The sequence below is a fragment of the Numida meleagris genome, chromosome 1, assembly GCF_002078875.1.
Source record: "Numida meleagris isolate 19003 breed g44 Domestic line chromosome 1, NumMel1.0, whole genome shotgun sequence".
In the NCBI taxonomy this organism is placed as follows: Eukaryota; Metazoa; Chordata; class Aves; order Galliformes; family Numididae; genus Numida; species Numida meleagris.
Window position 1 is genome coordinate 86456038 of NC_034409.1, and position 15992 is coordinate 86472029.

At 43.7% G+C, this 15992-nt stretch overlaps 1 protein-coding gene across 1 annotated transcript; it reads left to right on the forward strand.

Moving 5' to 3' along the window:
* On the forward strand, positions 6440–15898 carry ABHD10 (abhydrolase domain containing 10). The gene is made up of 5 exons (XM_021401144.1): positions 6440–6717; positions 9678–9861; positions 10646–10757; positions 11677–11814; positions 12281–15898. The coding sequence occupies exons 1-5, from the start codon at positions 6606–6608 to the stop codon at positions 12620–12622; spliced, it is 888 nt and encodes a 295-aa protein (XP_021256819.1). The 5' UTR covers positions 6440–6605; the 3' UTR covers positions 12623–15898.

Consider the following 15992-nt stretch of genomic DNA (forward strand, 5'->3'; position numbering starts at 1 on the left):
CACTTGTTTTAAATGTTCACTTGATTCTTGATGCATTTCTGCTTGTTTTTTAACGTTTTATTCACTTGTGCAAGCAATGTTGTGTTTCTCAATAAAAATCTAACCATTCCATTTGTTTCCCCATTAAAGAGCTATGGAAAATAATTTTTCAGATGAAGTTACAAATGAAGGGTCTAGAAGGGAAGACATATGAGGAGGGGCTGAAACTAAGCTATCTCAGCTGAAACTAAGATAGTCTCCACCTCTTATTCTATACCATTAATATCACTCTCAGATCCCACAGTTTCCCATACATCTCAACTAATTGCCATCACCTATCTTGCTTTTTGATGTATACACACACCTATCATTCTTCTGGCCTATAGGTCATCCCTCTATAGTGTCTGTGGAGTTCCATTAGTTCGTGACTTTGGGCTCCATGTGCTGTAAGAGTCTCTCAGGGCAGGAGGGATGATGCATGGTGTTGGATTACTGCATGCTGGAGATAGTTCTGGTTCCTTCAGAATTCATTCTTCTTAAACCTGGGTGGTTCTTGCTGTAATACCGTTGATAAGGCATATAATAACCATAGTAATGATGACATGCAGTACTATGTAGCAATTAACATCATGCAATTTAAAATATTGGCTGTTCTCACCCAGCATCAAACGACCTTGAGGTATACACCAGACGTCCCCATCCTTCCACATTACCCACCACGGGCACCCAGGTCCTTGAGCAGAAGCAATCCCATGGAGGGGCTTGCCTTTGCCCAAGGCAGGAATAACCCAGACTGTCTGACCCAGTACATTCCTTATACGCACCACTAGGACTCTCTGCCCTTCCACAGTACGTAGGGAGTTTGATTCGGCAGGGCCAGCTCGACTGGCAGATCCCTGTGTGCTGCCTCACCAGGTGGCTTTTACTGAATGTGTGTCCCAGTGTTTGAATGTCCCAGCCCCCACTGCTCTCAGTGTAGTCCCTGACAGTCCATTGTATCGTTTGACATTCCCAGAGGCTGATGCATGATAGCGGATGTGATATACCCACTCAGTGCCATGCTCCTTGGCTTAAAGTGTCTATGAGTTTGTTTTGGAAATGAGTTCTGTTGCCTGACTCAATTTTTTCTGGGGTGCCGTGTCACCACAAGACTTGCTTTTCAAGGCCCAGGATAGGATTTGGGGTGGTTGCATGGAGTATGGGATATGTTTCCAGCCATCCGGTGATTGCTTCCACCATGGTAAGCACATGGTGTTTGCTATGGTGAGTTTGTCAGACTGTGATATAATCCTCCTGCCAGGGCCCTACATGTTTCTTTTTCAGCTATCATCCTCCATACCAAAGAGGCTCTATCTGCTAGGCTTGCTTAACTGCAGTGCATGTTTCACATTCACTGAACACCACGACCCGGTCTTTTACACTCTATGGGTAATTATCTAGAGCTTGACTGAAACAGAAAACCATTACACTGATGTTGGAACCATTGTTTCTACTTCCTTTTGAGAGACAAAATACACATTCAGTCTGAGATTTCACCATTAAGTGAATGAATTAATGACTAAAAGGACATGACAACTGGAAAGGTTTATTATTCAAACATCTTATCTCCAGAACTATCAGTCCATGAACTACCAACTGATGGACCTGTAACTGGGTGCTGCTGTCCCCGCTGTCTGCAGAGGGTCCTGCACTCAGGTGCCAGCCCCATCAGCTGGACCTGCACTGTGAGAGCTGCAGCTGCATGCTGGGCAGCGCGGGGCTGCCCAGGGCCGCTAGTTGGGTGGTGTCAGCATGGCTGCTGCCAGCATGGCCATTGCAAAGGATAGGCTGTGGTACGACAGGTAGGCCCAAGGAGCCTGCAGCTCTGGTGCTTCTGGGTGCTGGGGAAGCTCCTGCCATGGTGGACCAGGTGTAAAACTGGGTGCCATGAAGGGCAGAGTGTAAGGTGAAGGAGCAGAAGTGGCACCCAAGGTCTGGCTGCTGCTCAGTGGCAACAGCATGAGGCCAGAGGCTGGCACCATTCCCTCCCTGCTGTTGCAGCAGGGTCTGGCAGGGTTGGAGCAGTGGGCTCCTCTCTGGCCTGGCAGCCGCTCCCTACATGGACTAGGCACCTGGGCTGCATGTCAGGTGGCTCTCATTAGAGTCTTCCTGCAGGGAAAGAACAGCCATCTCTCTTCTCTTCTGGGCAACTCTTTCTTCCAAAGTTAAAGCAGTTCCGGATGATCTCTCTTGAGAACTGTGTTAAGGAAGAAGTAACTGAAAAATGCAAAGGAGAAAAGTTAGTTGCTATTGGTTTGGGACTGAAAGACAGTGAGATAGAGGAGCTAAGACTTTTAATTGCTAAAGGCAAACATAGGCATTAAAAAGGTCTATTGGTCAGTTTAATCCTACAGTTTAGGCTGACTAGAACAAGATGTGTTGCAAATATATTGAAATAAATAGACTGATCGTATCCTCATTTATTTATCTTTCCATTCCATGCATTCAAACTCTGATATAATCCAAATATACTTTATTCACATTCCTTCAATTCAGCCATACTACCTCTAAAAAGCTGCCAACAGCCAAAAAAGCAATGAAGATCAGAACATTTTCATTTCTCCTCATCTCTTCTGTTACCAAGGCTTATTCTATCAGGCCCTCCATCTCTCCCAAGAATATTGCAAGAGTTGGTTCATGTGTGGAGCAACTGTCGTACGTTCCTATGAGCAGTAAGTGCCTCTTCCTCTGCCAGAAATTTAGGAAGTGAGGGAGGTCTTCTAAAGTCATGTGGTGTTTGGGTGAATCCATACAGATTACATTGTTATACAAACTTTGAATCTTCCTACTTTCAATCTCAAAAACTCTCAAAGGCCCTCCCCTTCCCAGTACTTCCACCTCAAACATTTTTTCATCGATTACAACACACTTTCCACCATGACCCCAAGTGCTCTCAAATTGGTCACTTTCAACCAACATTCAGAGTTTCTCTGGAAAGCTGAGGGCAGAGAAGATGCTGACTTTGCCAGCACTTTCTTCAGAAAAAGTATGAGATAAATATTTTGTCTTCATCAATAAAAGTTTCTGAATGCTTTTCATCCATTATCAAAGTTATGGCAGCATCAGCAGATGTTCCTTGATCCAGTCCTGGAGGATCAGCAGAAGGGCAGCCTGAGGACTCAGCCAGGTTCTCTGAATCAGAAGTCTCTGCAGATGGTTTATTTTCTCTTGTCTCCATTTGCCCAAAGTTTGCACTTACAGCCATTTCTGCAACAAGACAGACTTCACCTTGATGGTCAGCAAGTGAAATCCAGCAGAACTGTCTGAGGGTTCCAGAGGGAGATGCTCAAACGTCATCATGGCGCCCATGTATCATCACAATGACATCACTGTGTGGTGTCCAGGGCCTGGGTGGCTGCAGCAGCCTGAGCAGATGTTGCTGACCTTACACTTATTGCTGGTCCTGCACAGAGCCACAAGTGTATTAACTTGAGTCAAGAAGCATATGAAAGTGTACTTAAAGGGGATCACTCCTCACCCAGACCTCGCTTGCCTTTCCCTGTGTGGTCCCCTGAGTAGCTCCCTTCTGGCCTCCTTCATGTCCCTCTGGTTCTCCAGATAGCAGTGGGAATCAGTTTCCCAAGCAATGCTAACAAAAGAAAATAGCAATCTCTTCCGTTTGTTGCCATTTCTTGCATGATTTCTCCATGATTTCAATAGCAGGGCTCCTGCAGGGCAGTAAATGTGTGCACAGGCAATGCTCTGCCATGTCAGCAGTCTCCCAGAGGCTGCTCTGTAGGTCCAACTAGAGCAAGACAATGCTTTCATTTGATATTTTAGAAATGTAGAAACCAATCCAACAAAATCAGTGATGTTCTTGAAGCCATTTAAATCACACTCCTTTCTACAGGATCAAATGTTCTATCTGTAAGGGAAAGGTTTGATGTAGAGATGGTGTCTGGACGCAGGACTAAGATGTATGTTACATTTGAGGACAACACTAAGCTGGTGAGGAAGGAAAGGGTTAGAACACAGTTTCAAACAAACAATAAAAGATGGATGTGGGTTAATGGGGCAAAGAAAGCTAGAAGTTGCTGATCGGTCATTAGAACTGAATTGGAGACTACATCCTGAAGAAAAACCAGCCAAAGCTGGATCACCCTCCTCAACCGTTCCAAGGTCAAGAGTACACAGTGAGGAAGAGATATGGCCTTCATCCCCACGACTCCCAAAGACAACCACCAGGAGGCACTACGCATGCTCAAGGGGTGTGACTTTGGGGTGGAGAATATTATAATGATTTCTTAGAATTAATTGTAATAGTCCCTCCCTCCCTCAGGAATGCTCTGAATATGTATACTTATGATCTTTAAATATGGAAGTTTTCTGCCTTTTGGTGTGCAAGCTAGGATGGGGATACCCCCCTTGCACCTGGCATGTGGGCGCAGCGCCGTAATAAACACAGAACCACAGAACTGCTCAGGTTGGAAAAGAACTTCAAGATCATCAACCTAACCATACTACTCTAACAACCCACCACTAAATCATGTCCCTATAGCACCACATCCAAACAGTTTTTAAACACATTCAGGGATCTCAACCACTCAACCACCTCCCTGGGGAGCCTGTTCCAGTGCTTAACAACCCTTTCTGTAGAGAAGCTTTTCCTGATATCCAACCTAAACCTCCCCTGGCGCAACTTGAGGCCATTTTCCCTTGTCCTGTCACCTGTCATCACTGAGAAGAGACCAACCCGCTCTCACTGCAATCACCTTTCAGGTATTTGAAGAGAGCAATGAGGTCTCCCCTCAGCCTCCTCTTCCCCACACTAAACAGCCCCAGTTCCTTTAGTCTCTCCTCACAGGCCTTCACCAGCCTTGTTGCCCTTCTTTGGACCTGCTCATGCACCTCAATGTCCCTTCTGTACCGAGGCGCCCAAAACTGAACACAGTACTCGGGTGAGGCCTCACCAATGCCGAGTACAAGGGCAGGATTACTTCCCTAGTCCTGCTCACCACACCATTCCTGATACAAGCCAGGATGCCATTGGCCTTCTTGGCCACCTGGGCACACTGCTGGCTCATATTCAGCCGACTGTCCATCAGCACACCAAGGTCCTTTTCTGTCAGGCAGCTTTCCAGCCACTCCTCCCCAAGCCTGTAGGGTTGCCTGGGGTTGCTGTGACCAAAATGCAGGACCCAACACTTGGCCCTACTGAAACTCATATGGTGTACTTTGGCCCATCGATCCAGTCTATCCAGGTCCCTTTGTAGTGCCTTTCTACCCTCTGGCAGATCAACACTCCCTCCCAATTTGGTGTTGTCTGCAAACTTACTGAGGGTGCACTCAATCCCCTCATCAAGATCATCAATAAAGATGTTGAATAGAAGAGGCCCCAGCACCGAGCCCTGGGGGACACCGCTCGTGACTGGCCACCAACTGGATTTAATTCCACTGCCCACAGCTCTCTGGGCCCAGCCATCCAGCCAGTGTTTCATCCAGCAGAGCATATGCCCATCCAAACCATGGCCAGCCAGCTTCTCCACAAGGATGCTGTGGGGGACAGTATCAAAGGCCTTACTGAAGTCCAGGTAGACCACATCGACAGCCTTACCTTCATCCACTAAGTGGGTCACCATGTCATAGAACAAAATCAGGTTTGTCAAGCAGGATCTACCATTCATAAACCTATACTGACTGGGTCTGATCCCCTGGTTGACCTTTAGCTGATCCATACCTGCTTTATAAACTTCCCCGGTTGTAAAGTTTTTTCCACGAGTCACTGGGAGGAGCTGTTCACTCCTTCAAAGGTGGAGAGGTCTCGCAGAGAGATCTTGACAAAACAGGCAAGCGAGCGTTGGATTCTGCGCCTGGGATGGCGTAGCCCTGGATGTATGTGCAGACTGAAGGGTGAGAGGTTGGGCAGCTCTGTGGAAAGGGATCTGGGGTTCTGGCTGCTGGTAAGTTGAATGTGAGACAGCAGCGTGCCCTGGCAGCCCAAAGAGCCAACTGTACCCTAAGATGCACCAGGCCCAGCGCTGCCACTGGGAGGGGGGAGGGGTTGACCCCTCTACTCTGTGCTGTGCAGCCTCATCTCCTGCACTGGGTGCAGCTATCAGTGCCACAATGTAAGAAGGAAATAAAACTATTACAATGTCCAAAGGAGGGCTGCAAAGATCGGACAGGGTCTGGAGGGCAAAGTGTGTGAAGAGCAGCTGAGGTCCCTGGGTTTGTTCGGCCCAAAGCAGAGGAGCTGAGGGGAGGCCTCATGGCAGAAGTCTGGATTTTGAGTGGTCCTGTGTGGAACCAGGAGTTGACTCAGTGATCCTTGTGGGTGCCTTCCAACTCAGGATATATCACGATTCTGTGAGCGTGGTCTGTTCATTGCACCTCCACAGTTACTTTCTCATTTCTATGACCCACCCCATCTGAAAAAAAAACCACCTCATCATCACCCTGGGGCACTGATTTTTTTTTTGTTTCACAACACCACAGAAATCGCTCACGTCCAAGGGCCTCGCAGTTTGCCTAACGTTTGCCTTGGCCACGAGCGTACCGGCAGGAAGCACACACTCATCACCGCAGCCCATGGAGCGCTGGACACCTTCCCTTCCTCACGCCGCCGCCATGCACCGCTCGGGAGGCGCATGCGTGCGCAGGCGACCATGGCGGCGGCGCTGGGGCTGCGGCGGAGCGGCGGCCGCGCTTCGGTCTCGCTGCTGCCGTTGCCGCTGCTGAGGGCGGCCCTGGGGCTCCCGGGTAAGGAGGGGCCCCGGGGCTGCCCTGTTAGCGCTCCTCTGCCGGCAGTCCGGGTGAGCCAGGGGTGACGGGGCACGGCGCCGGCCCCTAGGGTGGGAATGCGGCCGATCCCCTTCCTGAGGAAGGGCGAAGAGGAGCGAGCAGTGGGCCGGTGCGCTCGTGTGGGGTGGGGCTTCTACCGAGTGCCAGGTCCTGCGCTTTGGTCACAGCAACCCCGTGCATTGCTACAGGCTGGGGGCTGAGTGGCTGGAAAGCTGCGCAGCGGAAAAAGATTTGGGGGTCTTAGCTGACAGCTGAATGTATGCCAGCAGTGTGCCCAGGTGGCCAAAGCCAACGGCATGCTGGCTTGTATCAGAAATAATGCAGCCAGCAGGAGCAGGGAGGTGATCACTCTGCACTCAGTTCTGGTGAGGCTGCATCTCAGGTGCTGTGTTCAGTTTTGGGGCCCTCACTGCAAGAAAGATGTCAAGGCCCTGGAGCATGTCCAGAGAAGGGCAGTGAAGCTGTGAGGGTTCTGGAGCACAAGTCTTATGGGGAGTGGCTGAGGGAACTGGGATTGTTTAGTCTGGAGAAGAGGAGGCTCAGGGGAGACCTCATCGCTCTCTACAACTGTGTACAGGCTGTGGTGAGGTGGGGGTTGACTTCCCAGGTGACAGTGATAGGATGAGATGGAATGGCCTTAAGTTGTGCTAGGAGAGGTTCAGGTTGGATATTAGGAAAAATTTCTCCTCAGAAGGGATGGTGAGGTTTTGGCACAGGCTGCTCAGGGAGGTGGTGGAGTCATCATCCCTGGAGGTGTTCAGGAACCGTGTGGATGTGGCACTGAGGGACACGGTTAGTAGACATGGTGGGGATGGGCTGATGGTTGGACTAGATGATCGTAGTGGTCTTTAATGATTCAACAGTGGTGATTCTATGAAATAATGAGAAGAAAGTACTGGGTAGCTGCGTAGATAATTGTGTTCGCAACTGCTGAAAGAGAAGTCCTAGTGTGTGGCTCCAGGGAAGTATGCATTCTACTTGGCTGGCTGAGGTGCTTTCTTTAGGCTTTTGGATTATTTGAGTTAGGATTGCTGCTGGTGCATGTGGAGTAACTTGCAAAATGCGTGGGACTCATTCATGTTACTGTTTCGTTCTCTTGTGGCTCGATTTAAACCCTGCCTTGGCTCAGGTAGCTTGAGGGCAGTTCTGGAGTGCTGTAGGGTGGAAACAATGGCTTGGGAGGTGGTTATCAGTGCATATGGGAGAGACATACTCCTCACTTTTTTTCTGTCAAGTTTAGTAGTTATTCATGCATCTCTTATTGACAGGCAAATAAATTATTACCTTACTGGCAGAGACGATGCATAGTGTGGATGTATCTAAACAAAAAAAATTTTAGTGTGGTGTCTATTCCCCTCAGTGCATCAGTGTGATGAAGAACTGTCCCATCTTTTCATGAGAGATGTAATGGCACTTTTACTCATGCATGTGTAAATTGTAACAAAAGACTTGAGTATAATCTCTTTGTTAGTGAGAGGAAGCAGCAGAATAGCTAGGTGGTGTGGCACTCTGAAGGACAGTTTTTGCAGTACAGTGGTTATACCACCAGGGTGTCAGGATTTATTTGGGGGACTTGTGTAGTTTTTGTGCTCCACTATTGATTAAGGGTATTCAAGAACCAGTCCTCCTCTAATCTAAAGGTTAGGAGTGTCAGAGTCTTATCAGAAGTCCTGGCCAAGCTTTCAGTCTAACACATTATCTTGCTGAGAGGGATAATAGAGTGGATTAAGGCCTTGTAACTCCTCTCTACAAACCACTTATCTTCACCCACAGTAGAGGTACAACTGACTGGTAAATTCAGATTAAATATAGTAGCAGCTGTTGAAATTCAGCATAGTTTTCATTTGGTAGCATTTCCTTTGTCGGTCTTTGTTCCTTGTTTGAAACCAGCTCTGTTTGTGGACGGTTGTTAATGTGAATAACAGCCCAGACAGTTAGTGTTTCCTTTCCAGATATGCCTGGGTTGTTGACTTCAACCTTAACCTTTTTTTTTTTTTTTTTTTAATAAATGAAGTTCTCAGTACGCTGATGGGAAAACTGCTCAGGTCTGACAGTACATTGCTGGTCACTTTGAAAGAAGTTGAACTAAATGATCTTGCATTTTTCAAATACTTGCAAAATATTTAGCTTCTCAAAGCGTTATCTTATTGTGGATAAAGACAGAGCCATTTGAGTGCTGGGAGAATTTATCCTCTCCATGAAGAGTGCACAAAACCACATGATGGGAGATCTTTGCCTTTTTAGGAGATGCACAAGAAATTCATAGGTCTTCAACAGTCAACTCTTTCTCCTTATGAGTTGTGTTTAATACATTTTTTCTGTATTTACAGAAAGCACAGCTTTATCTTTTGACTTTTTGTGCTTCTTGTCTAAGGAAAAGAGTGCTGTTAAGATGAAATAGTTCTAAGGAACTTGACTCATCGCCATGCTAATTTTCAAAGTTACTGGCAATAGTCTTCAAGCAGCAATAGCTGTGGGTGGTAAGGTGAGAAAGGCTACATGTTATGTATTTCATCACACACAGTGCTTTAGGTTCAGAGTAGAATTACTTGAAATTCACTTTTCAAAAAAAGATGTTGAGCCAATGAAGAAGCTGTCATTTTGTGAGAGATAAGTAAATATTCCAGATGATATGTAACGGAGGACAAACAAAGCATAGCAAATCTTAGCAGTTGGCTTCTGTCAGCTGCTTTGCTCATTGCTGAATGGTCTCCTCACGTGACTGACATTAGTCACGTCAAATCGTTACATTACAGTATTGAAGAGTGTAGAAGACATTTTTATTTTTCTTTTCTGCTGAACCTAAGTATCTTAATGTCACATAACGTATGTATATTTCGTGAAATCTCATTTTATAAAATGTTAGTATTTCTGCCAGAGCTGTCTTGATGATGGTACTTAATAGCTCTCTTTATTAGTTTGCAGGTGGAAGTCATCAGTCAGCTTTCTTACTCGACCAGATCGACCAAATCTAGCCTACCATAAGCTGAAAGGCAGGAATCCGGGGGTTATTTTCCTTCCAGGCTTACATTCAAATATGAATGGTCAGAAAGCAACTGCCCTTGAAGATTTCTGCAGCTCTCTAGGTCATGCCTTCGTCAGGTATGTAGAAGCGTTGTTCTTGAGGATATGAAATAAGTAGCATATATAGACTTTGGTGTTTGGTTTGAAGCGAATGCTGTGCTGTATGCAAGCTAATGAGTGTCTCTTTTGCATTTCAGACATAGAATTTCTGTCTCTTGAGGGACTGAGGTAGATCAGGACAATGTGTTTTGAAAGTAATTTACCTAAATTTCTGTGGTCTAGCCAGTGTTATGTGTTAAGGCTATGGGTGCAGCAATGAAAAAGAAATAAAACATTTAGAAATGTTAGTTTTAGCATGTGGAATGCTAGTTTTTTCTAGATTATAAGTATAAGCACGGTTTTTAACTGCTGAATTGTACTAAGCTGTCCCATGCCTTCTGTGGTTGTAGAGAAACGTGCACGTGCTTGGTAAAATGCTCCTTTGATTATCCAGGTTGAATGCTGAGCTTCATAAGTCTTCCTAATTGCATACAACATTTAGAAGAGCTTTCACATTTGTAAAGTACCCTTAACATTGAAGTATGTTGTTTTTCAGTCGTAATGGAATTGGTCAAATTAATTGTTTGGGATATACCCTGATAAATTTGGATGTGGTTACATGAAATGATCAAATAGCTGCATAGCATATCTGTATAAATCACTTTTCATGTGATTTATGTTGCTAGTGATATGCGGGACCAAGAAAGAAAATATTCAGTGCAGTATACTGCCCTCTGTTTAATTTGTGTTAAGCAATACTGCATAGTTTTAGTTTCTGTGTTGTTGTAGGTGGTACCACAGCTTTTGATGGTTACTTTTTCAGATTTGATTATACAGGATGTGGAAGTTCACAGGGGAGTTTTGAGGAGTGTACGATTGGGAAATGGAGAAAAGATGTTCTGTCTGTACTCGATGAACTTACAGATGGACCACAGGTTGTATTTCATTCTTAAATATAGAACATATTTTTTTCCTGAAGGTGGAATACTGTGTAATCAAAAATATTCTGCAGTGGATCCAGGGAAGAGTAGCTTCTGTTAAACAACTTTCACCTGCTACCTGTCAAGCAGACTCATTTGAAATATCATTATTTGTAGGGCCTCTTTTGCAACAACTAGGTCACAACTTTGTGAAAGCATGGGCTGGCAGGAGATGGGTCAGTAGAGCAGAGCTGTCACTGGGTTACGTCAGCCCTGGCCCTGTTCCAGGAGGTTTGGGAAAGGCTTGTGGAGGAGGTTCCACCTAATGGGGAACAAGGAGCTGTTCAGTGTTGCGCAGCTCTCCTCATGGAAGAGTGAGGCTTTGTCCCAGTGCTGATGCTTTAACTGAAGGATTTACAGGAATATTGAAAGTTAAGATACTCTATATGATAAAATAGCTTAAAATGAAGCAGCAGAAACAGTGTTTGGCTTCTTCAGTTACTCTCGAAACAAGTGTGAGAAAGCCAATCTTCTGCATCCTGGAAAAACCTAGTATTGTATTTAAAAAACATCTTATTTCTGAGTTGCTTTCGTTGACCTCTGTCACTGCACAGAACCTTTGTGATGTGCATTTATTTTAAGAAGGGAAAAGAATTATGCACGCGATACTGAATTGTTTCAACTCTCATTTTGTTTACAGTGTTTCAGTCTCAGAGAGCAATAACCAGCCATGTCAAACAAAAAGAATAATAAAATTCCAGATTCTGTGGTGCTTACTCAGGCAAAATTTCCGCTGGACGTGACAGCAGTTCTGCCTGGGTAAGGACAGCAGGATTATGCCCGAGGTTTAAGTAGTTAAACGAGATGAATGCTTTGTAAAAAGAAAATAAAAGCTGTTTCCTATAGAATAACATCTTATTTCTTCTCTTTAAAGATTCTGGTGGGCTCCAGCTTAGGAGGATGGCTGATGCTCCATGCTGCAATAGCACGCCCAGATAAAGTGGCTGCTCTAGTTGGAGTAGCTGTAGCAGCAGACCATCTCGTAACATCCTTTAAGAGGCTTCCCATTGAGGTAAAGCTGATGGTTGTCTTTTGTGCATTTGAAAAATTTGTCAAGCTAAATGCTTGGAAAAAAAATGTGTTGTTTAAGCTGTACTTTTCCTGCAAGTCTTTCAGTGTTTTTTCTGTGTTTGTTGTGGAGGTAAGCAGAAGATTTCTGTTAATCAAAGTGTCTGCAAAATACTGTGCCTCTAGTATGACGCTGGTGTGAACAGTACCTACACTGTTTTTCGGTTATTGTGGCATATAAAATGTCAAGTCAGATCCCTGTTGTTCAGAGGTCTATTAGGTTTCAGTATTAAAATATTTCATATTTGCATTAAAATTGGGTTGAATCGTATTCAACTTACTAAATATAAGTTGAATAGGATTGTGCTTTCAAGGGGCTAAGTTTTAGAGTGTTTAGAGCAGGAATAAATTGAAACATTCTAAAAAACCCATTGTAACAATCTGTCTTGTATACTCTACGCTTTTTATAGGCGCAAAAAGAAATAGAAGAAAAAGGCGAATGGAAGTTTCCAACAAAGCATAACAAGGAAGGATATTACTCTTTGACCTATGACTTCATTAGAGAAGCAGAAAATCACTGTCTGCTAAATAGTCCTATTCCGATAACGTGTCCCATCCGACTTATTCATGGCATGAGGGATGGTGATGTCCCTTGGCAGATCTCTATGCAAGTTGCTGATCGTGTTCTGAGCAAAGATGTGGATGTTACTCTCCGCAAAGCTGGCCAGCATCGAATGAGTGAGAAGGAAGACACAAAACTTCTTGTGAATACCGTCGATGATTTAATTGACAAGTTGGCAACGCTAACATAACCTGCAGAGTAGCGTAAATAGATGAACCCTACACCTGACTCTTCCATCAGTAGCAGAAACCTTGTTTTTAATGAGATTATTCTAGTGCTGTGACCATCACAGTAGGAACGGAGCTCTATCTGCTGTTTCCTTACCTCTGTTTTGTAAATACAGGTATTTTTTTAATGCTGCATTTGCACGGATAGACCAAAATGTAAGGGAGTGCTGCTGCTGGGTTTAGAACCTCTGCTTTACCTCTTAAACCTTTTTTTCACAAGCTTCCTACCCTTTTGTACTGAAATGTTCATTCAGTTTTGTTACTATTGACCTTGTACAGTACAATTTCAATATCCCATAACATTGATGCTGTTTCAGTACAGTTGTTTTGCTATGATGTTGTTGCATTTCATCCATCTGTGCAAGGCGGTGCACAATTTAAGTGTTTACTGAAGTTACTTCTATTAGAAATAGTGAACAGTATGAAGTAAGCAGATTCCTAATAAATGATGATAGTGTTCTTAAGCAGTGTTTAAATTGTAAAACGAAAGGCACACCCTGATGGTGTGCTTGGGGTAATGCATAAGGAATAAGTTAATTTGGGATTTCCTTATAGTAGATTAAGACTAAGTTTAAGAAAGATGAATGCCCCCGCTCCTGTTACAGATGTTTTAAGAGCTTGAGGACACAGCCTCAAAGTACAGGTAGAACCCTTTTACATATGCTCATCAGAAGTTCTTATCATCTCTTCATGCCTTTCATAAAAAGTAATTTGTAGGACTACTACTTAGGGAATAATAGATAATCTTGGTGTAAAGTCAGCAATTTCACGTCTCCCTTAAGTTTTGAAGCTTTACAACCTCTTGAAGTCATACTTTGAGAAAAATGAACAAAGACAACATGCAAATCGCTCAGCCCTTTTCATTCCTGCAGGCTGAGCTGTGTTTATGTATTGTTGAGCAGTCGTCATCTTTATGTGCAGTCATGTGACTGTTACACGTAATAAAACCTGAAAAGTTTTGTGAATTATAAAGACATAGGGAAAGCAGAATTAAGTTAATTCAAAGCTTTCTGCTTGTAGAATACCCATGATGATTTTTTAAATGTATTTCTGTCACATCTGTTAGATTGCTTTGTCTCGTAAGAGAAGAAGAAGTTGAAAAAGGCGCAGTGCAGGAATTCAGGAATAGTTAATGTCAATTAAGGCCTAAAATTACCAATTATGATAGATGTGTTTTAGGTTTTTTTTGTTTGGTTAGTTTTGAATTGCGGCTTATGCCTACCAACACAGACAGGGATATGTCTTTATATGTGTGCATAATTTGGAGCTTTGTAATGCTGTTGAAAGAATCACACTGTGTTCTTTCAAAGCTTCGCCATAGCTTTTATTTAATTATTCATATTTCATCGGTGAGGTCTTCTTGTTGAAGTGCCTTTGAGCAAGATAGCGGAAAACAGATGTGAGGGGAGCAGCTGTGTGAGTGGTTTGGAGGGGGTGTTTTTGTCTCCCCATTATTCTGTTATAACAGCATTTAGGTGGGAGAAAGCAGGTGAACACAACTGTTGAGGATACAAAACTGCAGCATCAGTTGCCTTAATGTCAGCATTACCTAATGATAGGGGTGTTTTTGTGCTAGTTGTTTGGTAGATGTGCCTGTTTTCCTTACTTCTCTCCTTGCTAATTGGAGGTTAGTGATAGCATTTACATTACACTTACAGCCCAAACTTACTATGTATGGCATAAGTGCAAAGACGGGTTGTACTTCCTTAATAGAGATAATATTCCAGACAGCGTATTGAGATTCAGTGAGCACTACTGCCCCTCTCTGTGCTCACTTACCACTTTATTAACTCAGTATATATTCCCTTAAGTATGAAGAGGCAGACTTTTTGTAGACAGATTCTTTTTTTCCTCTAAATTTACCACGGTAGCTCTGTTCTCATTGCAGGCACAGCATTTTCCTTGTGTTCATGCTGGAAACTGCCAGCGTTTTGATCGCTGCCAACTTGTGTTCAAATGCCAGGAAGAAGAGATAGATGATAACCAATGGGCTCCAACACATTCCCTGTTCCCGTGCTGATGTTGTCAAAGCTGTGCTGCTAATTGCAATAACAGAAAGTCTGAAGGAAAACAACATTATGGCGCAGCTTTCCAAGTGCTGTTACACTCCTGAAACCAGAGATTCACATCCTACTCATGACCAGCTCTTGACCTGTCAGGAAGTCTTGACAATCTTGAGTAATGCAATATTAGTATGTTAGAGTGTGGCCATTTTATTTTCTATACTAAGTTTGTCCCCAGAGTTACCACGTGTGGCATCTCCTTCATCTTTGCCGGTAGATGTCTGGATAGCGAATTATTTCCAATGTTAGTCATGTTTAAAAGTAAGTATAATGAGTAAAAAATAAGTATAAATAAACTTTTGTGGAAATACTGTATTAAACTAGGGTATTGCAAATTATGCAAATCCTTTGTAATGAATTGTTAGCCTCTTTATTTGTTTTTTTTTTTTACGTACATCTAATTTGCTGCCACGTACGAAGTATATTTTATGAATATGCAACATGCACATTTAAGCAGAGTCTTTTATGCTTTCAGATTTACCAGTGTAAGCGGGTCTGTCTTGTGGCTCTTGGAAGACTGGTTTTCTCTGAGTACCTTAATCTGTCCTTCATTATTTTTGCGGGTACTTGTAGCTTAAGTTGTGAGCGTCTTCATTATCCTCCACTTTTGGCAGGTCTGAAAATGATTTTGGGCTCATCTGTCACTGAGCGTAGTACAGCCGTGTTGGGAGTGATGCTGCTGCCACAGTGCATGGAAACTCCGGACATAAACAGAGCGACTCGGTGTCTTCTCTTGTTGATTTTGATCAAACAGTACTCACTGAGTAAGCACCTTGGGTATTTTTCTTCCATGTGAAGCTTAACGTACAGATCATTAACTCCTGCCAAGGAATCATTCAAGTTTCGTGAGTAAGTAACAAAAAAGCATTTATAGCAAGTCACAGAAGCTTGATTGCTACATAATACCAAAGAAGCAAGTGATAGATGTCACCAAAAGAAACAGAAGCGTCAACCACCTGACTTCAGTTCTCCCTAGACCTTAATGATGTTCTTGTTTTCGATTTATTGCAAAAATCTGTGGAACTCCTTGAATCTTGTGGAACACAGATAATCCTGTTTTCTAAAGGGAGGAAAATGGTGAGGGATTCTTCTGTGTGCGTTTGTGATTAACCTCTGCAGGTAGACCATTATGTACTGATAATGTCTATAAAACTTATTAAACTTGTTTCCTAACAAGCAAGTGCTCTTAGCCTCTGTATATTGAGCTGTGCTAATGTAACTTGTTATACAGAATTTTTATCTTGTCTGGTATTCCACTTGTTCTGTGCCT